We start from the raw sequence: 11,772 nt of genomic DNA on the forward strand, positions 1-11,772 counted from the left end.
CTAGGATTTCATTCCCTAATAATTGTTTCCCTAACCTTACATGTAATAGAAGTCTGACTTCTTATTGGGCTATACTACTATATACTAGTTTCAGCTTTGTCCTACCTCTGTCTTGAGAGACTGGTGGATGCTTTAATTTAATGTAGAAAATTCATTTCCGGTAGTATTGGACAACAAAATCTGTATTTGCTATACTAAAAAGAAATGAAATACAACTTCACCACTAATTCACTGTTGTTGTTTTTTCTAACGGATTAAAGACATAATGCTTATTTATAAAAGGCTTTGTAAGATCTATGTCCGTTCATGGACTCAGACACACTGCCTATCTATCTGCACATGTATGTTATTAAACACTTATAACGAGTTCAGTGTTTTCCACCTGGAGTGCTTTTCTTGGCTCAGGAAAGTGGCATAACTCCGAGCCTGACCACCTGATAAAAGACACCCTGTGCAGAATTCTAGGTTTAGATTAGAGAATTAAAATTAGGACTTTAAACATTTATTGATTGAATCCTATAAATCTGGGACATGAAAAATAAATGTGCAGTACTAAAAAAATGAATAGGGTGCAGAGAGAAACAGTGTTGTCCTAGGGATGGTTGATTTGTATTATGGGTCAATAAAATGCAATTTTCTAAATTCTAGTCTCTTCTGAACTAATGCATAGGTAAAAAAAAATACCAGTAAATTAATTTCCATTTTGAACAGCAATAATAAATTCACTCCCCTTGGAAAAGAAGGGGAGTATTTTTTTTAAAGAAATCTGCCAACGCTGCTCAGTTAAATCCTCCTGTTCTAGCATTGTTGACTACCTGTACTTTACTTTTTGTTAGCTAACGAGAGAATGACGAAGGGCATCATTTTAATACTGAAAGAAACGATTTTTCGGTTCTCAGACAATCTCGGCCGAGGCTGTACTTTCTTTTTCCTCAAGACAGACGAGAAAGGTGCTCCCGCCCCTAGCCTACACGTCAGGCGGATCTTTGTTGCTTTGGGAGGCAGTGCAAAAGTAACTGCTAGGAGGGGTACTGATTTTCAGCAAGTAAGTGTGTAAATCCGTTTGGAAAACCTATGACAATGGATGCTCCAGCCTAATCTGTGTTTGTGTCTTTTTGTTCCTGGAATTACTCAAGAGTGAGAACAGTGTGAGGAAGGCGAACGTGCTCCTATCTTTTTTTTTCCAGCGAGCTCTCTTAAAAAGTCCGTTTTGAAACTTCTGCGATGTTCCTGCTGTGACAAATGATCTGTTACTAAGACTGGCAGCTCGGTTTGTTCTTCGTAAGCATCTGTAAAAAACATAGGCAAATGATTTTGTATTCGTAATGCGATTTTTTTTAGCATCTCAAAACGAGTTTCCCGAGATCACGTTCAACACTTAAATTGGAAGTTATGAAAACAAATAATCAAATTGATCAAATTTACCATTTTCTTTCTTAAAATGAAGACGAGTATTTAATAGCTTGTCTATACTTGATAGTCCCTTTTCATTTTAATGCGGCTAGTGTAATCTTACAAAGTAATGCGTAAAAACAGAGGTGGCGTTGAACAGATTTAACTGCGAGTAGTTAACGAGAACAGGTGTTTGCTGGATTCCTAGTATCTTTCGTACTATGCTGCAAAAATGCTGGCAAGAAAGAGCATCATCCCTGAAGAGTTTGTGCTGCCGGCGATCACCAGCGGGATACCCCGCAAGCCCCGCTTCCGAGACCGGCCTCGGAAAGCTCGGTTCATCGCCAAGAACGGCGCCTGCAATCTGGCGCACAAGAACATCCGCGAGCAGGGCAGGTTCCTCCAGGACGTGTTCACGACCTTGGTGGATCTGAAGTGGCGCTTCACGCTGGTCATCTTCACCATGACGTTCCTGTGCAGCTGGCTGCTCTTTGCGATGGTGTGGTGGCTGGTCGCCTTCGGACATGGGGACCTCGATCCAAACCGCCGGAGTGCGATCGAGCAGTGCGTCACCAATGTCAAGTGGGTCCTCTTCTCTTAATCCTAAAAACTGGCGATGCTTGCTAGCTAGGCTCAGCAAACCAAGTCCTAACTAAAAGAATAAACTTTTCTAAACCAAACTTAACAGTAGCTCTGTAGCGCGGATTTGGGAATTTAACCTTATAAATTCGATTATTTAGTCGGCTCCATGTCACTTTTGTATTTTGTATTTCAAAATGACGTATGTGATAAACGTTGACCATTGGACATGATTATTCATATTGTAAAAAACAAACCTATCTATGTATAAAACATTTATTATAAGCAGACAATTCTGTAGCTGAAAAAGCAACAGTTCGCAATAGCTGCTGTACATGGTCTAATTTCAAGCACTAGTTTGGAAAGCGCGGAGAAAACAATTCACAAACCTAGAACACATCAATGAACGAGTACTGTATACTGTATATAAACATGTTCACCAGGGTAGAAAAATGTGTGATAATTGTGAATGCACACCACATGTTATTTAATATTACAGAATGACACCCATAGTTCTGTTGAGTCCTGTCCTGTGCTTAAATTTTACTTAAACTTTTTATTACTGAAACATACAGTACGTGATAATCAGCTAATTCTGAAACGAACAAAAGTGTAGTAGTTGAATGCTGAAGTTGTGATTGGTGTAAGATTCATTTAACTAAATGTTGTTGAATCAGAAACAATAAAACAGAAACATTTGCTCTAAAATGGTTTACTATGATTTCCACTCTTATACCTGAATTAATATTTTTGAATGTCATTGAATACATGTTTAAATTTATATTCCCTGGCAAAAGCCTGCATTTGTACAATTGCATTTTAACTCTCTTTTCCATTTTTTATATGCCGAAAGTTAAGACACGCTGTGCTTTTGGCTGTTATGTGACAATGGGAGAAACAGTGCCTGAACGTCCCCATAATCTTTTAGTAAAATTCTGCTATTCCTAAAATCTTCTAAAAAGAAAGAAAATTGCCTAGAAACACCTTAACCCTTTTTTTTTGGGGGGGGGGTATTTGTTAAGAAAACATCATCTCCAGTCACTCTTCCCAGCATGCACTGTTCAGTCATTTCCCTTTCTCTGCTTCTCTGCAGGTCTTTCACGTCGGCCTTCTTGTTTTCCATTGAAGTGCAGGTGACCATTGGGTTTGGGGGCCGTATGATAACCGAGCAGTGCCCCATAGCCATCACTGTGCTGATAGTGCAGAACATTGCCAGTCTGATCATCAACGCCATCATGCTGGGTTGCATCTTCATGAAGACGGCGCAGTCCCACCGCCGCGCCGAGACGCTCATCTTCAGCCGCCATGCCGTCGTGGTCGTGAGGAACAACAGGCTGTGCTTCATGTTACGCGTGGGGGACTTGCGCAAGAGCATGATCATTGGCGCGGCGGTCCGTCTGCAGGTGGTGAAGAAGACCACCACGCCCGAGGGGGAGGTCATCCCCATCCACCAGATCGACATTCAGACCGAGAGCCCCATCAAGAGCAACAGCATCTTCCTCCTGGCTCCCCTCATCATCTGCCACGTCATCGACAAAACCAGCCCGTTCTATGACCTCTCTGCTGGGGACCTGCAGAGCAGCGACCTGGAGGTCATTGTCATCCTGGAAGGGGTGGTGGAAACCACGGGCATCACCACGCAGGCCAGAACGTCCTACGTGTCGGAAGAGATCCTGTGGGGCCACCGTTTCGTGCCCATCGTGACCGAGGAGGAAGGGGTGTACTCGGTGGACTATTCCAAGTTCGGGAACACCACCAAAGTGGCGACGCCGCGCTGCAGCGCCAGGGAGCTGGACGAGAAGCCCTCCATTCTCATCCAGACCCTGCAGAAGAGCGAGCTTTCGCACCAGAACTCCCTTCGGAAGAGGAACTCCATGCGCCGCAACAACTCCATGAGACGGAACAACTCCATGCGCCGGAACAACTCCTCCCTGATGATCCCCAAGGTGCAGTTTCTAACACCAGAGGGCAGTCAGAACACGTCTGAGACATGACACACTGCCTGGGCCTCACTCATCAGCTGCTGCTTCCTCAGAACTCTTGGGTTACCTCAAAACATCTGCATGGCATTAGGAGGGGGTTGTGTCCTCACTGTGTGTTACGCTTTCTCACAGAATGATTACTTGTGTGCCTTAATTAATTTAAATATGATTATTTAAACACTGCTTTGTGGATTGTGTTCAGATGCAACACGCTGTATAGAAACATGAAGTAAATCTCTCTTGCTAGTTTTCGTAAGAATCAGAAATATGTGGCATCTAACAGATCATTGGAAATGGAAAGTTTAATCCACTGTTCAAAACTTTCACAATAACACGATTCACAATAACACGTTTATGTATGATTTTATTAAAAAAGGGAAAAGGGGGACATGGTGGACTGCTATTATGACTTGATTTCTCATTAAATTTCTATATCATACCACAAATGGCTTCAGAAGAACATTTTAAAAATGACTTTTCTTTTGTCTTTCTTTTTTAATGTAGTACAAGATTTGCTTCACTTCCAACCTTTAAGTGCAGCTTAATTTATAAAACTACATAAATAGCAGAAAACATTCATTAATATGTTTTCCCATTCTGTGCTTTCCTGTTAAATTTGAAGCTTTACATGTTAGCAGCCCCTAGTCCTATTGGAAATAGTGATGATAAGAAAAGCATTAGCCAAATCACAACCCAATTCACTCAGCAAATCATGTATTCTTAAGTATTTGAGGTGTGGTGTATATGTATGTGACTGAAGTACCATTTTATAATTTAAATTATTTATTTTGAGAGAGACCAATGTTTTAATCATTGTCACCTTAGCACATCCATTTGAGGAGCTTGAAATCTAGACTAATATTGCACATACTAGAAAACATACCAAATACATACTAGAAAAGTACTCTAACAACATTAAAATATGATGAGTGTTATAATCAATCATTCTTGAGCTTAAAACATCAAAAAATGCCTTTAAATAGTGCAGGAGGTGAAACTAGCCCCTTTAAAGGTCAAGGTACAGTATGTATTTGTCTTGTAATTAAAGAGTTACATATGTGAATATTTTTTATTTTTTATTTTTGCAAGTATTCTTACACTAACACCATTCTGAAATATGTAATACAAAATCCACAGATTTATCGTAAAAACAAATTTATTTTACTATGCAATGGTTTTGTTTCTGAGGTATACAGTATATAGTATTTCTACTGTTGTTTTCCTACAACATAATTAACAACTACTTTTGTAGCATAGTGTAGCAAGTCACACAAGTGAAAAATGTTATTTCTTTCTAAAAAGCATTGTTTAAACAACTAAATATCCACAATGATAAAAAATATACTTTGTTGTTGTAAGAAATGCCAAGAACCATATGTTATGAGTTATCTTTTTGAAAGAAATTGATATTTTATCTATTTAATGCAACATTGAAAACTTGAATCATACAATGAGATAAATTGCTGTATACTGCAATAAATGTTTTCCTATACTTGTAAACATGTTAATATCTGTAATAACATGTGATGAGATAATAGAATGCATTTTTCTTCACTGAAAAACAGTAAAGAACATTAGGTTTTACTTGTCTTTTACCTTTTGTTAACATCTGGGTTAATACAGACCTTATAAATCACATTGCCCACTTTCTATACATAACATGTAGACAAATTGGAAACAATAAATATTTTTGGATGTGTTACCTGTACTGCAAATTACCTGCACTGCAAATAGGAAAGCAGTTTAATCTCAACAAAGAAATTCAACTACAACTACAAGGTACTTCAGGAAAAATGGAAAATTTTTGGAGCTGCAACTTTACAGATGTACCCAAACCCATCATAACAGTTACTGGATTGCACAAGAACACAGTAGTTCTGAATATTGTTGAAGTTTATAAAAGAAAATAGTTCTAGTTAAACATTATTCAGAGCTAATACACTGTGTTCTCTTCCCATACAGCCATAAGTCTCCTTGAAGACTATGTAGGGCTTTCTTGTAGGGCAATTTACTTACATTTATTGAGCAATAAATTCATACCTGATTATTTTGTGCACAATTCACTGCAGCATTTTATATAAAAGGATATATCTATAAAATAATACATTGTTTATGCAGTAAATTTTCACAGTACTTAAAATGTGCTATCAATAGCAATTTCCTAACTCACAGACCTCCCCAAAATCAAATAAATAATTTGAAAAGACATTTATTTAACAAAAGTATGTAAACATAAATGATATATTATTCAAATGCATTAGTTATTGGAGCATTTCCTTTTCCATGATTTTCTGAGGCATTTGTTTTCACTAGATTAAAACTGGCATTTTTGGTTCAATCAGTAAAACTTCAAAGGTTAACATCTATAAACTAACAAACACGGATCATGAAGGTTTTTTTAGCAACGTTGAAAACAAATGGTGAGGTTCATTTGTAGTTGTAGTTTGATTAAGTTAAACTTGGCACTTGTCTGAAGGAACAAAAGCTTTGAAATTGGTCCTATCAGTGTATTGCATTAGTTCCCATGAGTTGGGATTAGTTCCGCAAAAGCAACGTTGTTTTATTTATGCAAAATGCTGTATGTTTCCTGCATAAAAACAAAATGAAACTTCAATAACGTGGTAAGTCCAGCTTTGATTCATCCAATTAAGACTTTACAACAGAGCTGCTGAAGACTGCTGGTGAAAAAAAAATCTTGCTTAACACTTGTGTGATTTCCAGCTGGCTCAAAGTGCTTTCGCATGCACTATATTTGCAGTATTACATAATGAAAACATAATGAACATTTCCCATGACCTGTAGAAGAACTTTGTGCAGTAGCTGCAGCTGGTTCTCATAGAAGATGCTCTGTACTGCTGTGTGAATTACGCAGACGATAGTAAAACTGACACAGCTGTGAAGTCTTTAGTCAATTTAATAGGATATGGATGATGCCAAATAGACCCATGCATTTTCTATCTCCTGGGAGCTGAGATTCATTCTTTACAATTTATTATGAAGCCACATTGAGAAATGGTTTGACACAAGGATCAATACCTTACAAAAACAATAAAATATTCAATGAAATGAGGACTGTAGTAGAAATGGCTAAATATTTAGAAACTACTGTTCTTTTCTGTGTTCCATGTTCATTTCCATTCAAGAACATAAGAACAGTTACAAAAATCAGCAGGCCATTCCACCTATCCAGCCTGTTTGTTAGTAGTGACAAAACAAATAAAATGCCTCCCATAATAATAATAAACTTAATTTCATATAGCACCTTTAAAGATGGCTTCTCAAAGTGCTTTACAGAATGACAACAACAATAAAAAATACACAACACATGCACAACGAGAATACACAATGATCAACTGTTAACAGTTTTAAATGCACTTCCTAGCAGATTTCACTTATATCTTGCTTTGTATTTTATATGGATGATTTTGTCAGTGCCCTTGAGAATTTTTTAATTCTTGTATCAAATACTTTTGCAATCTTTGTTTAAGTCAAAAGAGTTTCAGGTCCATCAGACTGCATCTAGCTGCTCCTCTCTGGATTCCAGAGCAGTAATGTATTTCTATACTATGGTGACCAATATTCTATTAGGACTTACTATTGTGTTATACAATTTGGATAAAACATCCCTTAATTTACATTTAACTACAGTATGTATCCTAACATTTAGTTTGCCTTTTTAACTGGATTCATGCATTACCTGCCTGCATGCAAAACCCTGCTCTTGTCTGCATTAAACATCATCTGCTAGGTGTTTGTCCAGTCTTCAATTGTATAAAAATCTTTTTGAATTTCATTTGCTGGTTCTACATTGTTTGACAGTCCTACGGATTTGGTATGACCTGCAAAATTTGACTAGTTTGCTTAATATACTGTACCAGCATCTAGATCATTGATATAAATAAGGAAGAGCAGTGGTCCTAGTATACAGTAGATCCATTTTGGCACCCCAATCTTAAAATTCACTCTCTTGTTATTAACCAATTCACAATCCAAACTACATTTCCCTGCTTGCTAACTACATTTTTAAAAACCTTCTGAAAATTTAAATACACCATATCAGATGGTGGGTGGAGCAGATCAGTGGCTCTGCGGCAAAGGATCTGCATCTGTGGTTGAAGGTTGCTGGTTCAAATCCTGCAGCTGGCAGAGGAATCCTACTCTGTTGGGCCCCTGAGCAAGGCCCTTAACCCCAACTGGTCCAGGGGTATTGTGTAAATGGCGGACCCTGTGCTCTGACCCCAAGCTTCTCTCTGTCTGTGTGTCTCATGGAGAGCAAGCTGGGGTATGTGAAAAGACAAATTCCTAATGCAAGAAATTGTAAATGGCAATAAAGTGACCTTATCTTATTATGATCTGTGTATTCATTACTGTTGTTGCTCGTGCAAAAGAACTCCACAAAATGTGTTGAGGCAAGACCTACTGTACCTTTTCTAAATCTATGCTGACTATTCTCTAGTATCTGATTTCCATATAGGTGATCTTCTAATTTATTTCTACTAATTGTTTCAATGATCTTCCGTGTAATCGTAATGGGTGAGTGCTATATTAGCAGTCCTTCTATCAGTAGGTGTTACTCCTTCCTGACTTGAGAGAGTGCTGGGAGAGCTGCGTCAATAACGTCTGGGTAACACCTCTTAACATACTGTAGCGTTAACATATTAACCCACTTATCTGATATACTTAAGGATTGACATATGGTCTGGTAAGATACCATTGTACCTTGGAGATTTTGTTCATTTTATGTGCTCCTGTAACACATAACACTTCTGTCTCCTATATGTTAACATCATCCAACATAGTCCTCGGTGTTGGCTCACTCTGAGCCATGTCTTTTTTTCCTTTGGAAACATCTGAGTGAAATATTCATTTAGTACAGGCTAGGCAAAACCCACTTTTTCAAACTACAGTAAATGCTGACTATTTCTTAGTACCTAATTTCCATACTGATTATCCTCTAGTTTAGTTCTAACAACTGTTTCTATAACCTTACATGTAAAAGAAGTCAAACTTATTGTTTTTTAATGACTTGGTTCAGTTTTGTCATCCTTGTTACAGTGTGAACGAGCAGTACTTTGGCAATTCTCTAGTTCATAATAATAATTCCTTATACTTACAGTACATAGCGCTTTTCTGGACAGTCCACTCAAAGCGCTTTACAGGTAATGGGGACTCTCCTCCACCACCACCAGTGTGCAGCCCCACCTGGATGATGGAACAGCAGCCATAGTGCGCCAGAACGCTCACCACACATCAGCTATCAGTGGGAAGGAGAACAGAGTGCTGAAGCCAATTTACAGAAGGGAATTATAAGGAGGCCACCTGGACTGAGTGATTGCTGGAAGAGTTGTGTCAATTTTTGTATTTACTGGAGTAATTCAAGGGGCGTACCTTGTTCATGAGTACAATATCAGCGTCTCAGCTGAGATTTAAACCCTCAATGCTCTCTTCCAGACGTCATACCACTCTTTCACCACACTGTGCAATTACAGTAAAGTCACAAAAATTAAAGAGATTAAGAAGGAATCTAAATTGAAATTTTGCTACAGTACAAGAGAGATGCTGGCTGGAATTTAGTTGGAAGATAATTCGATTTTCTATCTGGGCTGGTAAGATGCCGTGAATTACTATATCGTAGTTGGAAAGTATAAACTTGCTATACTTACTACTTAACAGTGGCACGAAGGCTGAAATATGGAATGAAGTGCGTTTGCTACACATTGATACAGATACATGACAGATTTCCAAGAATTTGGCTTTTTTTCCAGAACCAAGCTAAATTCTATAGGGTCATACTTCCATCTAGTGGCAGCTGTAGGAAGGATTATACCTCAGAGGAATTTTCCTGCCTTGCAACGTGACAGCGTTACGTATCCCCAGAAATCTCGGAAAACTGACAAAGGAGAGAACGTTCCGGTTTACTTTGATTTTACCTGCTGTAAGTCCATCGTTTTTCGATTTACTCAAACCTGCAACACTTTCTCCTCTCACCCTGTGATCTGTGCGGGTCCCAATGCCCAAATATAGTGAGGGCGACACTATACTGTAAAAAGGCGTCATCCTTTGGATGATAGCGAGGTCCTGACGCTCTGTGGTCATTAAAAATCCCTGGGTGTTTCTCGAAAAGAGTAAGGTGTTAACCCCATGTGCCAGCCAAATTTCACCCTGGCCTTTACCAGTTATGGCGTCCTAATAATTCCGATCTCTGAACTGGCTTCGTCACTCTGCTCTCCTCCCCACTGTGAGCTGGAGCGCACTGGCGCACTTTGGCTGCCGTCGCATCATCCAGGTGGGTTCTGCACATTGGCGGTAGAGGAGGGAAGTCTCCATTATGTGTAAAGCGCTTTGAATGCCCAGACAAGCGCTTTGTAAGTGTAAGGAATAATAGTAATTATTTTATTAATAAAGCGCCTTTCCAATCCCAAGGACGCATCGCGAATGTACATCATGAATAAAGAAAAAAACAAAAAAAAGTACAATAAAAGTAAAAACAAAAACGAGCATACGGATATTTACAGAATGACTGTAAGCAATCATAGAACTTTGTACAAAGCTAAGTTTTAAGTTTGGATTTAAAGAGAGTTACGGAAGTTGTCTCTCGTAGTCTGAGGAAGGTCTTCGCACAACACTGGAGCAGCAGCGACAGACAGAGGCACAGTGACCAGAAGTCCGTGATTTAGTCCAGGGGACAGTGACCGGCGGACCGGCCTCGACTGAACTGACCCTGCGTGGGGGAGTGTAAGCATGGAGGGGTTCAAGAAGTGTAGGAAAGACTAATTTAGACTGATCAATTTTCACACTCGTCTGTCGGGGAAAAAAGCAGGTTTAGTGTGTATATAAAGATCAGGTTTCTGATTGCAGGAATTCAGGAACTGATTGCGGCGGAGACTGGAGATTCGTTCTTTTTACGAACTACAACTCCTAATTTAAAATTTCTTTTCAAAGGTTTATATATTTTGTCTTACAGAGTCAGAATTTGTATCGGCTTCTGATAAAAATCTTCATTTATTGCAATTAATAATTCGATGTATACAGTATGCGCAAATGCTGCAATAAAACAAGGTACTGTACAAAAAAGGTAAAGATGATGTGCTCTGATCATCCTCTGCTCTGTTATAATTAAAACGCCAATTATTGTCTCAACGTTAATATCGTATTGCACTTACTGTATGTCCGATTATCGAAAGCAGGGGGGAGATGGAGTTCACGGGGATAATCACTTAATTCAGATTTTATTCGTAGTAGGTAACCATTTTCGCTTTATTTAGCGAAGAACGATAATCAGTATTTTACACAATAATCGATTATAAAAAGAAGACATAACACAACGAGAAAAGTTCACTTTCGTCTTAATACACTTCAAATTATCTAATTTACCTATCACCCGTTGTATTTATGCAATAAAAAATATCCTCGTTAGCTAATTTTACATAAGGGATGACTGAAGCCGATCGGTTTTCCACCACGTACAGATGCGTTTAAACAGCCTTTTGTAATCGCTTAAAATTGTGCTTAATCCACTTTTAAAACACTTTCCTCCGGGTTACGTTTCCAGGCGGCTGTTCGCTGCGTGACGTAATAAACTGGTTTTGCATCCCAGCATGCCTAGCGAATTTATTTTATACACTTCGCTGACTATTTTCTGAAAATGAAAACGGTTGCACGGTAAATATATAAATAGAGTGAAGTACCAAAAGTAAAATAATACTCTAATGGTATTTCTGTGTCAGAACTGTAATCTAATATGCCGGCGATATCATACTACCATATCCAGCAGAGTATGTTACAGAGGTGGGTACCCTCTCGGAAAGAGCATGGTGTC

General features: G+C 38.6%; 1 protein-coding gene across 1 annotated transcript; it reads left to right on the top strand.

The window, feature by feature from the left end:
- The first annotated feature begins 990 nt into the window (after window positions 1-990).
- kcnj8 (potassium inwardly rectifying channel subfamily J member 8) lies at window positions 991-8,299 on the top strand. Its single transcript, XM_069192709.1, has 2 exons — window positions 991-1,974; window positions 3,065-8,299. The coding sequence occupies exons 1-2, from the start codon at window positions 1,625-1,627 to the stop codon at window positions 3,963-3,965; spliced, it is 1,251 nt and encodes a 416-aa protein (XP_069048810.1). The 5' UTR covers window positions 991-1,624; the 3' UTR covers window positions 3,966-8,299.
- The last annotated feature ends 3,473 nt before the right edge of the window (window positions 8,300-11,772 follow it).

This window comes from Lepisosteus oculatus, chromosome 7 (assembly GCF_040954835.1).
Source record: "Lepisosteus oculatus isolate fLepOcu1 chromosome 7, fLepOcu1.hap2, whole genome shotgun sequence".
NCBI lineage: Eukaryota > Metazoa > Chordata > Actinopteri > Semionotiformes > Lepisosteidae > Lepisosteus > Lepisosteus oculatus.